At 33.5% G+C, this 16,486-nt stretch overlaps 2 protein-coding genes across 2 annotated transcripts; one reads left to right on the top strand and one right to left on the bottom strand.

Moving 5' to 3' along the window:
• Positions 1–4,527: 4,527 nt before the first annotated feature.
• LOC107493460 (fasciclin-like arabinogalactan protein 11) lies at positions 4,528–5,677 on the top strand. The gene has a single exon (XM_016114557.3). The coding sequence runs from the start codon at positions 4,759–4,761 to the stop codon at positions 5,503–5,505; it is 747 nt and encodes a 248-aa protein (XP_015970043.1). The 5' UTR covers positions 4,528–4,758; the 3' UTR covers positions 5,506–5,677.
• A 961-nt stretch (positions 5,678–6,638) lies between these two features.
• On the bottom strand, positions 6,639–12,234 carry LOC107493459 (dnaJ protein P58IPK homolog). Its single transcript, XM_016114556.3, has 9 exons — positions 11,888–12,234; positions 10,914–11,079; positions 9,626–9,827; positions 9,341–9,501; positions 9,147–9,240; positions 8,814–9,026; positions 8,544–8,624; positions 7,553–7,771; positions 6,639–7,367 (listed from the first exon to the last, which is right to left on the bottom strand). Exons 1-9 carry the CDS (start codon positions 12,021–12,023, stop codon positions 7,161–7,163), a joined length of 1,479 nt encoding a protein of 492 aa, XP_015970042.1. The 5' UTR covers positions 12,024–12,234; the 3' UTR covers positions 6,639–7,160.
• Positions 12,235–16,486: the final 4,252 nt, after the last annotated feature.

Genomic DNA, 16,486 nt, shown 5'->3' with positions numbered 1-16,486 from the left:
ATGTCCTGCATCTAAAAACTACAAAATCCGCATGGGTGAGAACCATAGGTTCTCAGTATGGTAACAGTGTCCACATATCTAACATGTAATGTCCTGGGAAAGCCGAAGGCAATCCTAGAACTTCCAACAGATAAATCAAAGCTTAAAAACAGATTAAACCATAAGTGGCAACTGACTAAAGATCTTTAGTCTAATTAATACTTCCCTTTCCAAATCCTTCAGACCTTCCAACCACTAGCAGCAATATAATATGGCAAACACAATTATATCAGGCAAGTAGATAATATGCATATGATGTATGCCTGTCCTAATGGCTGATGAGTCTCATCTGTCGGTTATAAAACCAGCCCGACAAGTCCTGGTAGCTAACCATTGGACTGTCCCTCTGTCGTGCATCCCCAACTCGAGTTATACTCAACATAATTCATAATTCATATCCAACACCCTCACTGGTGTATATTCACCGGGGTGAGCTCATCCGGAACTTTCACAGTGTCCAGCCACACTTACGACATAGGGTCAGCAGAGTATCGAGTCTCCACTTGGAGCACGTGGTGGCTAACCACTGCTTTCACCCAGAGAAACTCGTATCTCAGATGGTGGAACTGCAACATTCACATTTCATTCAATAAGCATATATGCAATCATACTCAGTCATACTTCATTAATGGCTCCGCCGTAATTCGGCAATAACTCAGCCATCCGGCTCATAATTCAATCCAGAGCCAGCCAATTTATTAACAAATACAGCCCTTCGGCTCATGGCACATAAAGTACTTCCACCGCCATCCTCCGTATCTCATATAATCATCTTTGATCATCATTAATCATTCTCCCCTTTCTTCATTCATAAGTTACCATATTCCCTAGCTCATTTCCCATTACTAGGCATCTCATAAGGATTTATGACATAAGAGGTGAGATCGGAGGCTTAGTAGTCTGAAATTTGGCTTTAAAAACTCAAAAAATCAACCTTGGGATGAAAACCGGGTCACGCGTGCGCGTCGTCCACGTATACGCGTGGATAGGAGAAAAGCCAAGTGACGCGTACGCGTGGGTGCGTTCTGTGCCCCACGCACAAAACCAGCACAATTCTCGTACAACTCTCGAAAACTTGACTGGGCATTTGTTTCAGCACATCGACACGTACGCGTCGGCCAAGTGGCACGTGGATAGTGAAAATGACGTATGCACGTCGGCCACGCTTATGCGTCGGTGTGTGTTCTGCCAAAAATTTTTCTAAGTTAAAAGCTACAGAATTCACAATTTCAAACCCCAATCTTCCGACGGCCATAACTTCTCCATTTCAAATCATTTTTCACCCGTTCTTTAAACGGCATACACATCCTAGATCCAGTTTCATTTCTAAACAATTTTGGCACAAATCGGGGATTCGGAGTCCAAGTTATGCTCCGTCAAAGTATGCCCAAAAATTACATTTTCATACAAAACCATAACGTGCCATTTTCAAAACAAACCAATCCCAACACTTTTTAAAATCAACCAAAACATACCAAAAATCAACATCAAGCCTCTTCAACTCATACATTAATATTTTTATCAAATTCACAAACTACCATCCACCATTTTAACCAATCTCAACCAAATAACTCAATTTCAAACACAATATCATGCTATATGTATACATCCTCATCTCAATTTCCAACAAACCAACCCCCATCAACCACCAATTCATACAATCAATATAATCCTCACCATCAATATAATTTCACCCACAATTCAATCTCATCCAATCATTAAGCATATATCAAAATATGCATATCCCTCATGCATCATACTATCAAAACATCAATATTCACAATCACATATATGACCACACAATTTATCTCAACCATTCAACAACATCAACAATTCAAATCCTATCTTAGGGCCTCTAGCCTAAGTTTTCACACCACATTACATTTTAGATACAGAAAATCGAGACCATAACTTAGCCGATTTCCCCGCTCAACTGGATCACTTCCAAATCACTTTTTCACAAGCTCTCAAGGTTTCAACACCTCCAAGAACAGATTTTTAACACACCAAAGCCCTTTTCCAAACTTTCCAAAATCTCAATCAAGCTTCAATATTCATATACACACTACCTAAGCCACAATTATCACATCCAAACACAACAACTCAATACCCAACATCATTAACCAACAAATTCCACTAGGATTGAGAATCTTACCACACCCAAGGATCAAGGAGATAAGATTAATCTTCTCTTCAAGCTAGTTCCTATAACATCAAAGAGCCCAAAATCTCAACACTTTTTTCTATAAAATTCGAATTTAGGGGCTGAGAAACCGAACCAAAATCTTGGCTTACCTCAAAAACAAAGTAGTGGGTTTTGTAGAGCTCGTTGCGGTGAACGCATGGCCACAAACGGTATGGCAATCGAGCTCCAAATCAAAAGTTGTGGTGGTTTGAAAATCAAATGAGAGTTGGAACTTTGGAAGAGTGTTTTTCCCCTCCCTTTCTCATTTTCAGCGTGTTTGATTGTTTAGAGAGGAGAGAGAGTGCTGTTTTTAAGGTTTTAGGTTTAATTTGGTTGGGGCAAGGGTCCAATATGGGTACGGTTGGGCCGGTTTGGCCTGTTCGGTCCAATCTTTGGTCGATTTCTATAAAATTGGTATCAAAATTCTCGTTTCAATCCCCTCTATCATATTAAGCCATAAAAATCACATTTTTGACTTTCTAGAATAAATTCTAATTTATGGGTTAATTAGTCATTAATTAATCGAATTTTACATTTTTTCATTATTTATTTGAATATTAATATTTTTAAAATTATTAAAATGTATGTTCATAAGAATTGTTTTTCCTTTCAATTATAACACATCTAAAATTATTAAGTTATATTAAAAATATTTTTGAAACACATCTAAAATCATAAATCTAAATTTTAAATTTAAACGTTAAAAATAAAATTAATTTTTTATATCTTATTCGAAAAAAATGTATCTAATATTTTTTAATTTTTTTATTATTAGTTGGATTTTTTCATTACTTATTTGAACATTAATATTTTTTAAATTATTAAAATAAATAATTAAGTTAAATTTTTTAGATCTTATTCAATAAAAATATATCTAACATATTTTATTATAGTATTAATTAGTTGGAATTTTTATTATTTATTTGAGCATTGGTATTTTTTCATTTTAAAGTCTTTATTAATTTTAAAATTAAAATTTTGAATTTTATTTTATTTGGTGTTTGGATGTGTATTTAAATTGTAATTTGTTAGTAATTAAAAATGTTAAAATTGAAATAAAAATTTTAAATTTTAAATTTCAGTTTTATTTAATTTGTATTTTAGATGTAGTATATTTAATTTAAAAAAATACTAAATTTATTTGGATGTATTTATTTTAATTTTTCTTAAATATTATGATAAAAAGCTGAATAAATGACATTTTTAAAGGATCTAAGAGCAACTCCAATGCTAAGAAATAGAGTTCCTCTTTTGACATATGGGGACTCAATTACCATTGGAGTGAAAAGGGAATGAGGGCTCTTCACGGGGATCAAGGTTGAGAGTCCCTCTAAGCAGGAACTTGCAACAACCAATAAAATCATGCTATGTGGTAAGTTAATAAAAAAAATAAAAAATATATTAAATATATATTAAATACTTATATATTTATTTAATTAATTATTTATATTAATTATTTAATAATTAGTTATATTAAATTATAATTAATATAAATAATTATGTTAAATCAATATCAAATATTATTTATATTGTTATATTAAATCATAATTAATTAAATTTATTTTACATAAAAAATAAATTTAATTTTTATATATTATAAAATAATTTTTAGTTGAATTATTTATTTTTATTTATAAAATTTAAAATACTAATCAAATTTAAGTTATTTATTTTAATATTTTATAATATGGAATTATTTTGAATTTATAAATTTAAATAATATTATTAAAAAATAATAATTATTATATTAATTTTAATTACTTAATTAATTAATTAATTAGGTGGGACCACAATAGGAATTAAAGTTAGTTCCTTCTAGTGTAGAAGAGAGAGATTCATTGAGTTCCTATTTATTGGTTATGACGCAAAATCTGATGTGGAGTCACTTTTTATGACAAGTGGGCCATAAATAGGGACTGAGATGAGTTCCCTACTGGAGATGGTCTAATTGAACTGTTGTTGAAAATATCAATGGTCCCTGCACGACTATCAACGTCACTGTTAATTTTGGCTAATTATTGTCACTAGAGCTTAACTACCAATAAACTTTATCCGCTTGAAGATGAAGCAAAATTATCATTACTTATTTTAAGATCTGATCAGAAATCACTCTTTCTATTTCTGTGGCACCTGCATCTTTTTACCTACTAAAACTTTAGATAATTGTTGACTCCGCAAATTAAACTTTTTCTCTCTAACCTTACATTAATGTTCTAATCCTGCTGGGTTTTTTTTTTTCTTTTTTTTTTTATCCTGCGTCCCGAAGCAATTCTTCCTTCTCTTCCCATTCTGTAATGTCTTCCCCTTACGAAGAAAAGTAACACTGTTTGAAGGCCTCTTCCCACCTTATACTAATTGCAACCTTTCACCAAACTTTTACTAATCAATTCCCATTTATTCACCTCATGTTCTAAGCTCCCCACACACATGCATATAAATACCACACACACACACACCCTCCTTCCACTTCAAATTAAGCAAACTCAAAAGTTTATATCATTCTTTTCTACCTTCATCTATTTTGCCCTCAGAAAATGGCAAGCCCAATGATCCACTTCTTCAGCATCTTGTTCTTGTTACAAACAATCTCAGCACAAACAATAGCTCCAGCACCAGCAGGACCAACAAACATCACAAAAGTTCTGGAAAAAGCAGGACAGTTCACAACCTTCATGAAGCTCCTCAAGGCCACACAGGTAGCCGATCGGATCAACTCACAGCTCAACAACTCCAACCAAGGCCTCACGATCTTCGCGCCAACCGATAACGCCTTCGCCACCCTCAAATCTGGCACCTTAAACTCCATAAGCACCCAAGACCAGCTCCAACTGGTGCAGTACCACATTATCCCGACCCTCTACACCATGTCACAGTTCCAAACCGCAAGTAACCCCTTGCACACGCAAGCCGGTAGCAGCGACGACGGACAGTACCCCCTCAATGTTACTACTTCAGGGAACCAAGTGAATGTCACCACTGGAGTGGTGGACACAACTGTGTCCAACACTATCTACAGTGATAACCAACTTGCTGTGTACCAGGTGGACCAGGTGCTTCTTCCTTTGGCTCTCTTTGGCGCTCCCCCTACCGCGGCTCCTGCCGAGGCTCCAGCTCCGAGTAAGCCGGAGAAGAATGTGAGGGCCGCCTCGGATGCTCCCTCGGGCTCTTCGGATTCGTCCACGGATGCTTCAAGTGCAGTGGCTGTGAATGGCTACACAGTGAAAGGAGCATTGGTTGTTGCAGTTATCACTGCCATGATGATGAGTGTTTCTTGGTTGTGAATGTAAGTCTTGAGATGGCTTCCTTTCTTTTTTTTTGTATTTTTTTTTCGTTTTTTGTTATTATTTTTTACCTTGCTCCACAGAATGTCATGTTGATTGGTGATGGTGATGGAGATCTCTTGTACTGTGTATTGCTGCAATATTAAGAAAAAAAGTTTTGGATTCGTTTTTCTTTTCTTTTTGCTGGTTTCAATTCGTACTTTCAGTTATTTAAATATTAATCAAGTTTTATCATTTTCTTCCTTCTCATTATCTTGATTTAAAAAAAATAGCCGTGTAACAAAATTATATTCATATATAAATATCCACTTCTTTGGTCGATAAAACATTGACTAAATTTCTATTTTAGTCTGAGATTTATACAATTACTCATTTTAGTTCTCAAAATTTAAAATTACCCATAGAAAAAGAGTTATTTTGGAAAGATAGAATTTTTTCAACTAAGAAGATTTCAATGACCAAAATAGATAGCTGACTCTGTCTCAAAGACTCAAAAAGGAATTTAGTCACAAAACATTCCTCTACTACTCATCAGTCATCATAGAAAGTAGAAACAAAATTTTTTCTGCTTCCACAAAGCATAAAAAATGAGGTTCACGGCAGTAAAAAATGAAGACAGTTCTACTCGTTCAATCAAAATTATTAGCACCAAAAATTCGCAAACCAGGTCATAATAAATATTTCCTTACAAATAAAAGTGGATGGTGTAACATCAATCTACAAATTTGAATAGATCAAGTGTTCATTAGATGGCAGAAGCTTTTCATTGCCAGTTAGAACAGAACTCAATCATGTTGAAGAATTTTGTTACGTGTATATAATTTAAAACATAGGGTGATATTATACTCTCAACAATAGATGAGGTGTTTAGCAAATCTAAGTGAAGCCACATCTCATCCAATGGTTGAAGTATCAATACAATATAAATGGAAAAAAGCTCAATAGTCAGCAAATTTATTTTTAGACCACACTTTTAAATATTGCTAATTAACTGCTAGTCAAAAATAATAAAATCTATTGGCCTTCTAGCATTCCTTATATAACCTGACATTCCTTATATAAATGCACATGAGATTTTTTCCTTTTGACGATATCGCCCAACTCTACAAGTTTCTAATAAAGAATATAGCAACTTAAGAATCAAAAGCCCATTTCTTACGCCAGAGCTTGATGGACACAAACACAATGCTGTGTAAAGGTTGGACACAGATTAGGATACTGCAAATTAAATTAAAGTTGTACAAACGGCAATTTCAACAAAATAGACTTCACAGCAACTAGTGATTCAATGATGATGTGAACTGTGAAGAAAGAATACGTCAAAAACGTAAATAATGGTTGCCTAGAATTAAAAAGTCATCAATTCATAGATAGTTACAACAACCACATAAACCAAAATGGGGCTGCATCAAAATGTGCCTTCTCTAACTACCACCCATCCCATCCCTTCTGCTGAAAGCAAAAGCTTCCCCAAAAGCACATTACTTATCTTACAAGCATCTTGGGGATGGCCTACGTATCCCTCTCAACAACCGTTAGCAAGTGATTAGTCAACACTCAATATTATTGCTGTGGTCCCTTAAAGAAATCAAGAAAGTCTGTAACTTCCGCCAAGAAAAACATATTTGGAGCAGCGCTTTCTAATCTCTTGCCAATCAAAAATGGAACTCGTATCCCCCACCCCCGGGAAAGCCTCCTCCGAAACCACCACCGGGAAAGCCACCTTCGAATGTGAAGTGATACTGCTGTCCACCAAACCCACCGGCACCAAATGGATTGAACCCACCACCCCCGCCACCGGCCATGTCTTCAAGGTCCTCCCCTCTATCGTATCTTGTGCGTTTGCCTTCGTCACTAAGTACCTAAAAACGCAATGAACCAACCACTTATTCAACAAAATATAAACGTCCCACAAATTTCTCTGAAGTGTAAAGATATTGAACATAAGTGAAAAATGATTCTGTAAGAATGATAAACCAGATATCCTCCCCTCATAAAAGCAAAGTCAGGTTAGAAAAGAGTATGACATCTTATTCATGAATATGACCTCATATGCGGCAGCGATTTCTCGGAACTTAGCCTCTGCTTCTTCCCTGTTTTCTACATTCTTATCCGGGTGCCATTGCAAAGCAAGTTTCTTGTATGCGCGTTTTATCTCAGAGGCGGAAGCTGTTTTTGAGATTCCCAAAATCTTGTAGTAATCCTTGCGTTTGCTCAGCTTTAGAGCTTTCTCAGCCCTCATTACTGCTTCACGGATATTCATATCCTGCATTTACAGACAAAGTACTACTCATCCACAGCATAAACATATGTTTATAAAAGCATTGCGGTATTAGTGAATCATAAAATACCAAATGTTCAACTTCAAATAAGTAAAATTAAATAAAAAGATTTTACTGCAAGTCGAAAACCTTACTATGATGATGATGCGCTTTTTAATGCAGATTTTGTTTGGGAAAATAAGAAAAAGGTTTCACTTGTAATTATCAAATTCAACAGCTAAGATCATGAAGTAGAGATAAGGAAAGTCTGTTTCGTTTCCTTACTGGATTAATTAATTATACAGGTCAAGAAATTTATCCAAATCTCAGAATCATAAAAATACAAGAATAACAGGGTTTGAGCCAAAGAATAACACGACAAAGGACTAAACTAATTCATCCTATTGAGTTATTAACTAAGAGAGCTAATGAGGTCAGACCAACTTCAGTCTCAAGTTTAACCTATTAATAACCTACAATAAACTTTTTGGATCAACGCATATGGACACTGGTAAAAGATCTAATTTGTCTGGTTCTAACATGAAGCGACATGTATTGGGTCACCTTTCTTTTATGTTTGCTTTCTCTCTTGTTCCTGTACGGTATCCTCAATTTACATACTCCGCTTATCTCTTCTCTTTCTCAAGGATTTCTTATCTCGGGAACAATGAATTGAAAATGGAAATATGAATATTTCTTCCTCAGAAAAATCATTTTAAACACTAATTAATTATAATGTTTGAAACATGCTATATGAGTTCAAACTATAAAACAAACCTGAGGAGATTTTTGAGCAGCTGATTTCAGATCCTCAACAGCTCCCTCCCAATCCTCTATTAGAAGTTTGGCTTCTCCCCTCTGAAATATTGAGCATCCAAAAAGAGACTTAGTGCAGCCCATATAAGATATTACTACTACAACATATTTGATCCATCTCGTTACAAAAGACATAACACGAATAAAAGAAAAGACAATTTCTATAAGATTATGGCCCAAAAAATTATTGTCGACAGATAAAAGAAGCACAATTTCGAAATTATATCAAACCTGAACAAGGGCTTCAAGAAGCTCCTCATTGATTTTAAGAGCTTCATTACAACTGTCCAAGGCATCTTTTCCTCTGCCAAGCTTGACTAGGACTTTACATAATTCTAGATGAAGATGAACATTATGTGCAAGATGATCAGGGTCAACTGCAAGTGCAGTTTTGAATTCCTCCACTGCCACACGGAGTTTACCCTTGTTTGCATTATCTTCAGCCTTCATGAAGAACATAAGAGAAAAGACAACAAATCGTCAACATCCAAAACAAAAAGAAGATAGAAAAATTGACATGTAATGGTATGCTACAAGAAATTTCAAAAGTTAATCAGGGCTTACACTTTTTGTCTTTTTGAGTAGATTTTTCAATCCAAAATATGCTTTTTTTAATTCACTGTGCTCTGGATCCAGGCGGAGGCCTTTCTGGTAATGCCTAAATATATATATTCACACATAAGATGCATTAATTTGTATTTTTTTTAAAAATACATAAAATGCTAGAATAATTCAACAACATTTTCCACTTGACAAACCTGGTGGCAACATCATGATCAGCTAAATAGTAATATGCACGACCACGCAACAACAATGCCTCTAAATTATTTTCATCTTCCTTAAGAAGGAATCCAGACTCAGCTATGGCATTTTCATACTCTTTATCAGCTATCAATAACTTCACTTTCAGTAGCTTAGCCTATGGAAAGAAATGCATATAGAGTTAACGTGCTGCTTGAATATAACAAACCCAATCCCTTCAGACTACATAGATATGAAGCTGAAATGATATTAATGAAACTGAAAGAACATAAAAATGTTACCTCCATGCAAGCTGGAGAAAAAACAAGAACAACTTTATCAATATATTCTAAAGATTTTATGAAGTTTCCTGAACCAAAAAGGGACTGAGCTGTTTCTAGGGCACTCTTAGCCTGCAATAGCTGGGAGAGCTCCTTTTCTGCAGTTGAATGTCCAGGTTTGAGCTCCAGAAACTTCTTGTAGCTCCCCTCGGATTGCTCATATCTACATTAAAAGCACATGAATGATATTAAATTTCAAATCAGGATTATGAGATACTTGGGGGATAAAGATGGGAGGCAAGAAGTGGATAAAGATGGGTTAGCATGATGGCTAGTTTCTGAAGAGGTAAAGCTTTTTGAAGAGGTGCTTGTGCTTTTTAAAAGCACTTACACCAGATTTTATTTATTTTTCCACACATATTTCCCGCCATTATATTGCCATTCAAATACTCATATATTTCTAATTTCTCAATCTAACATTCACAAATTCTAACACAATCTTCATATATTTTTTATTTTTCAACCTAATCTTCACAATTTCAACACAAATACATCTCTATCACGTATTAGGTATGAACTTCTATCTATTTATATTATTTTTTGTGCGTTGTTTTTGTATTTTTTAGTAGATGTTTGTTTTCTCTGTTCTTTAAAACATGAAGGATACCTGATTTATGGAAACCAATATATAGATGTTTGATTTTTGTGTCCCATTTTCTGTGATTTGTAAAAGTGAGTCAATATATATAGATGGGTAATGACGTATCAGTACTAACATTGGATTACATACAAGTTTTATTATCGACTAATGATAACTCTATTTATATTAATATAGAGAGTAAATCAAATAAATATTTAAATAATTGATCTCTAAAATTTGAAACAAAAAATTATTCTTCATTATAAATATATTTATTATAATTTTTTTTAATTTTTAAAAGCTGTTTTACCAAACACAATTATAGTGCTTGTGCTTGTTAAAAACTATTTTTAACACGCAAATGCTGCAACTTAAAAAGCTGTCTTTTAGAAGACAGCTTTCATAAACTACTTTCGAAAAGTAAAAGCTTTACCAAACCAAGTCTAAGATTCAAATGTCTTTTAACCAAAACAAATGCTCAAGAGAAAATACATTTCAATAAGCATCACATAATTTTGGTTTCGACACTATCACCTGTTCTTAGAAAACTTTATTTTTATCATCTTACCATCTTCAAAACCAAGACCTAGCATTTAGCATGGAATTTCCTCTAAAGATTATAAAACATGAAGCAAAGGGATAGGATTAAATTCTTCAAATCAACCAGACCTGCACAATTGACGAAGAACTGATGCACGGAATAGATATGCTTCTGAAAGATTTGGGTCTGCTTCTATGGCAGCATTTAGATCATCAAGTGCCTCAGTATAATGTTTAACTTTTATACTTTCAGATACCTTATCAAATAACTCAGCAGCATTTCCAGATTTTCCACCTGATACAACCAACAAGACGGTTCAAGCAACAGACAGCAATTCGACATTGAACCACTATAGAACTTCTAGAGGCACGAAAATTGCTAGAAATGACAATTTTTGGGGATGTGCACGTGAATTTATTTGATCAATCCTAATGGAGAAATGTGGTTTTTCCATTGAAAAAATGGAAAGGCAAAATAAACACATGGCACAAAATAAAGAAACAACATTCCTGGATATGCAATATCACATTTTAGACTTCGGGTCAAAGAAGAGGGCCTAAGGCTGCAATATCACTTTTTAATGCAGCTCCTCACTTTCTAACTATGGTTGATAAAAGATGCATGGCAAAACCTTCCATCTTCCATTTTATGAACCGATGCTACACTACATATCAACAAAAATACATTGTTTTGATCAATACGCCATCAAATAGGTCCTTACTTTTTCTCTTCTTTTTCTTTCTACCAGTGATAATAATTCAAATACGACCCTAATATATCAAATGCACACCATGTTCTTTCCCAAACTCAAATCCACCTAAGAAGTTTGACTTTTTCACCATCAAATTACAAAATTTTTACTACTGCTGTTAAGGGATCAGTTAACAAGTTCCTCATGGGGAACCCCATAGGCAAAAACCCGAATTTGTTCCTTTCGACAACAATCAATGAAACAAAGTCCGATCCAAGCACTAAAGTTATGAAATTTAAGCCGGGGCAATAAAAAGGAAATCAAATTACTCCTACAAAGCGATTTAATGAAAAGAAGAACACCAATTTTGAAGGAGATAATAAAAAACCAGATAGTCAGAGTGTTTGTTACCTGAAGCAGAAACTAGAGGCTGAAGGAGAATGAGTTGGCAAACCAAAACAAAGTTGAGTATAAAGAGCGCGTAAAGCAACCCCCTGCACGCTACCGAATCCATCGGCAGCAACAACAGACCCATAACACTAAGCATTGCAAATATTTTCCCCTTTTTGTTCTGTGTTTTGTGTGTGTCACATAAACATATCGCAGCGGAAGAAGAAGAAATCGATGGAACTGGCCACTGTTCTACACAAACAGAATAACCTGACGCAGCCGCCGGAGGCAGGAACGGCTTTTTTATTTTAATTTAATTTAATTTTAATTTGATTTGATTTGATTTGATTTTTCTTAACGAGAAGTAAATAACGAAACCAAAGGAAGGGAGAAACCGGGAATACAACCAGGTTGATATACATGTCATGCCACGTAGTTTTAGCCAATCATTGTTCTACACGTTGGACTTAGGTCAACTTGCCATTCTCCTGTTCCCTTGTGTAAAAGTACGTCTAATGTAGAATAAGAATCTGCCATCTCATTTTTTAAAATTCATTTTTAAAAAATAAATTCATGAACAATGCGATACAAAAAAAAAACAAAAAAACAAAAAAACAAAATCGAAAACAAAAAAAATTTATGAACAATGTTAAATCTATTTGTAGCTAATTAAACTTTTATTTAATGTGCATATTTAAAATTTATTATTTGCCATTAAAAATATTTTAATTTCCATAAATTAGCATTGAATTAAAAAAAAAGTCGCGAAACATCACAAATATTTAACAAGATATGTATCTTTTGTGGGAGAATCTATGATGTTGTGTTTTTTTTTTTTTGGTGATATCTATGATGTTGTGTTTATTCGATTCTTTTGTTTCATTGTTAATAATAAATAAATTAATATTTTTTAGATTTTATTTTACAATTTGAATTTAAGAAGCGAAAACAATTTTTGTAGTGTCTCAACTGTAATTTTAAAAATAAAATTTAAAAATAAAAAAAATGTAAGTTGTCAAAAATAAAATAAAATGTAAAAATTTAAAAAAAAGGAAAAGAAAATAAGATAACACCAAACTATTAAAATTAAAATAAAACAAAACAAACAACTAACTAACAAGATTTGAAAATAAGATAAAAGATTTGATTTTGAAAATTTTTAAAATTTAAAAAGAGAAAGTTAAATAGAGATTTTGGAAATTTAATTTAAAGAGAAACTAAAAAAATACTAACCTTTTAAAATTTGAATTTTTGAAATAAGATAAAATAAAAAAATTTTAAAACCCAACAAAAAGATAAGATAAATTTTAAAGAAATTTAAATTAAATAAAAAATTACTAAAAAGACACCAAACTTAAAATTTAAATTTGAATGAAAGATAAGATAACTAAAAATTTAAAAATTTAAGAAAAAGATAAGTATGGTAAAGATTTAAAATTTAAGAAAGATAGCAAGATAGAATTTGAAAATTAAGAAGAAAATTGACTAACCCAATAAGAAGATATTAACATGATACCAAACTTAAAATTTGAAATTAAATTAAAATAAGATAACAAAAAAAATTTGAAATTTAAAAAGGAAAAGATAAATAGTATTAATTTTAAAAATTTTTAAAAGAAAAAATACTAAAAAACACCAAACTTTAAAATTTTGAAATCAAATCACAATAATTTTTGAAACTTTTAAAGGAAAAATACTAAAAGACATCAACTTTAAAAATTTTGAAATCAAACAAGAAAAATAGCAAGAACAGATCGAATATCAAGTTGCAACAAGAGCAATTTTTTTAAGATCAAGAAGAAAACACAATTAAAAGAAAACTAATAAAAAGTACCTGATCTAAGTAACAAGACAACCGATAGTTGTCAATCTCGAACAATCTCTGACAACGGCACTAAAAACTTGGTGCGCGAAAATGAAACTCGCACAACTGAACTGGCAAGTGCACCAGGTCGTCCAAGTAATACCTTAGGTGAGTAAGGGTCGATCCCACGAAAATTGTTGGATTGAGCAAGCTGTGGTTATATTGCAGATTTTAGTCAGATAAATTAAAAGATGATTGTTGTTGTTGTAGGCGCATAAACAAAATAATAAAGAATTAAAAACTGTGGTTATCTTGTTACATTTGTTTACAGAGATAGGACACTGAGACATGGACACTGAGACACAAAATCATTTTTGACAGAGGAGACATGGTCAGAGACAGTGTGTCCAGAGACACTGAATTAGTGTATTTTGTGTCCATCCTGACAAGGAGGACACGGAGGCACTAACAATGGACACAACTTATTTTTTATTCTTTTTTTCATTATTTTTGTTAATTTTTCATAATTATATTTTTTATTATTATATTTTTCATCTCAAATTTTTTGAATGAAAAAAATAAAAATAAATTAGATTTTCATAATTTGTTCTAGTTTATCACCAAACAGAATACAAAAACACAAAATTTTGTATCTCTATCCATTAGTGTCTTGTACTGTCATATTCTCAATGTCTTGTCCTGTCCTGTTCTCAGAAATAAACGCAGTCTAAAGAACAGATATGGAAACATTGATAGAAGATAAGTTAAGGCCTTGGAGGTGCTTGTTCTTCTGGATTAATACTTCTTACTGAATACTTTAACAATGAGTGATTCATTCAATGGAAAGGCTGTAAGTGATTAAAGTCAGGGCTAGTGGTCATTAATCTCCTCTGATCCAGATCACACGCCAGTGCTAATGGTCATCAAATCTGAACGACGGTGAAGCTTATGAAATCCAGTCTCCGGTTATCTGACAAACCCCAATTTGACGGTTTATCTTGTATTGATTTTAGGGGATTTTATAACCTTTTACCCACATTTATTCAATGAAATAGCATGGTTTTGTATATTCTCCTTTAATTGTGCTTAAGAGTGAAAACATGCTTTTTAGGCCTTAAAATAGCTAAATCTAATTCACCTTGATTCTATTAGATGCCTTGATATGTTTGTTAAGTGATTTAAGGTTTAGGAGGCAAAGATTGGATCAAGGGAATGAAGAAAGACATTGAAAAGTTGGAGAACTCATGAAGAAATGAAAGAACCGGAAAGCTGTCAAGCCGACCTCTTCGCACTTAAACGACCATAACTTGAGCTACAGAGGTCCAAATGATGCGGTTCCAGTTGGGTTGGAAAGCTAACATCCGGGGCTTCGAAATGATATAAATTTTGCCATATGTTGCTTCGCGTTCAGGGGCGCGCACGCGTACTTTGCGCGCGTGCGCCGATTCTGTCCGTGGCTCACTTTAATGAAATCGTCCCCAGCGGTTTTAGGAGCCTTGTGGGCCCAATCCAACTCATTTCTGATGCTATTTAAGCCAAGGATTGAAGAGGAATCAACTCTTCTTCTATTCTTTTGTTGTAATTTCCTTTATGTTGTTCTTGTGTTTTTGTTGTAGATCTACTATTGTTCCTTCCATTTTCTTCCAATTCAATAAGAGGTAATTCATAATAATTGTTCTTCTTTGCTTTTCCATTGTTGATCTCTTATTTTTGTAGTTGTAGATTTCTTTAATTCTTGCATTTAATAATGTTTACTTCTATTGCACTCTATGTGTTTATTGAAATGCCTCTTCTAGATATAGTATAGATTTTGTTCCTCTAGGCCTAGGTAGAGTAATTAGTGACACTTGAGTTATCTAATTCCTTTGTTGATTGGTAATTGGAGAAATTGCTAATTGGTTTGGAGTGCACTAAAGCTAGTCTTTCCTTGGGAGTTGGCTAGGACTTGTGGCTCAAGTCAATTCATCCACTTGACTTTCCTTTATTTAGTAAGGGTTAACTAAGTGGAAGTAATGAACAATTCTCATCACAATTGAGGAGGATAACTAGGATAGGACTTCTAATTTTCATACCTTGCCAAGAGCCTTTTATAGTTATTAGTTTACTTTCTTGCCATTTATCTTTCATGCCTCTTATCAAAACCCCAAAAATAACTCAACCAATAACAAAACACTTCATTACAATTCCTAGGGAGAACGACTCGAGGTTTGAATACTTCGGTTTATAAATTTAGGGGTTTGTTACTTGTGACAAACAATCTTTTGTATGAAAGGATTATTGTTGGTTTAGAAACTATACTTTCAACGAGAATTCATTTGTGAAATTCTAAACCGTCAAAAATCTAATCATCAAAAATGGCGCCGTTGCCGGGGAATTGCAATGGTGTTATGTTATTGGTTATTGTATATATGTGAATATTGTGAATAGCTTGCTTTTTAGATTGCTTGTTAGTTTTTGCTAGTCTTAGTATTTTGTTTCATTATTGCTTATTAGTTTTTGTTTCTTATTTTCTCTTGCTACCATGAATTCTCATTTTGGCTATGAGTGTGATTACAATTATGTTGTAGGTGATGAAAGCTACAATGAGGATGTGTATCAAGGATGGGACAATCAAAGGTGGGAGGAGCCATATGCATATGATCAATCTTCATGGCAACAACCCCCACCAATGCACTATGAAGAAGAGCCATTCCATGATGCATATCAATCCAATGCTATGGTGAATCACCTTGTGACTTTCAAGAACCACCACCATATGCCTATGAACCATATCCTCAACATAACTCTCAACCATACTCACAAGCCAAAGCCCCTTC

This window comes from Arachis duranensis, chromosome 6 (assembly GCF_000817695.3).
Source record: "Arachis duranensis cultivar V14167 chromosome 6, aradu.V14167.gnm2.J7QH, whole genome shotgun sequence".
Taxonomy (NCBI): domain Eukaryota; kingdom Viridiplantae; phylum Streptophyta; class Magnoliopsida; order Fabales; family Fabaceae; genus Arachis; species Arachis duranensis.
This window is presented reverse-complemented; position numbering and strand designations above follow the sequence as displayed.

Excerpts from the sequence above, each read along its gene's own strand:
- LOC107493460 (XM_016114557.3), top strand. The coding sequence starts at position 4,759 with ATGGCAAGCCCAATGATCCACTTCTTCAGCATCTTGTTCTTGTTACAA.
- LOC107493459 (XM_016114556.3), bottom strand. The coding sequence starts at position 12,023 with ATGCTTAGTGTTATGGGTCTGTTGTTGCTGCCGATGGATTCGGTAGCG. Across the intron at positions 9,027-9,146 it reads TACTCAAAAAGACAAAAAGT|GCTGAAGATAATGCAAACAA; the intron begins GTAAGCCCTGAT and ends TTCTTCATGAAG. Across the intron at positions 7,772-8,543 it reads CTGCTCAAAAATCTCCTCAG|GATATGAATATCCGTGAAGC; the intron begins GTTTGTTTTATA and ends CTGTAAATGCAG.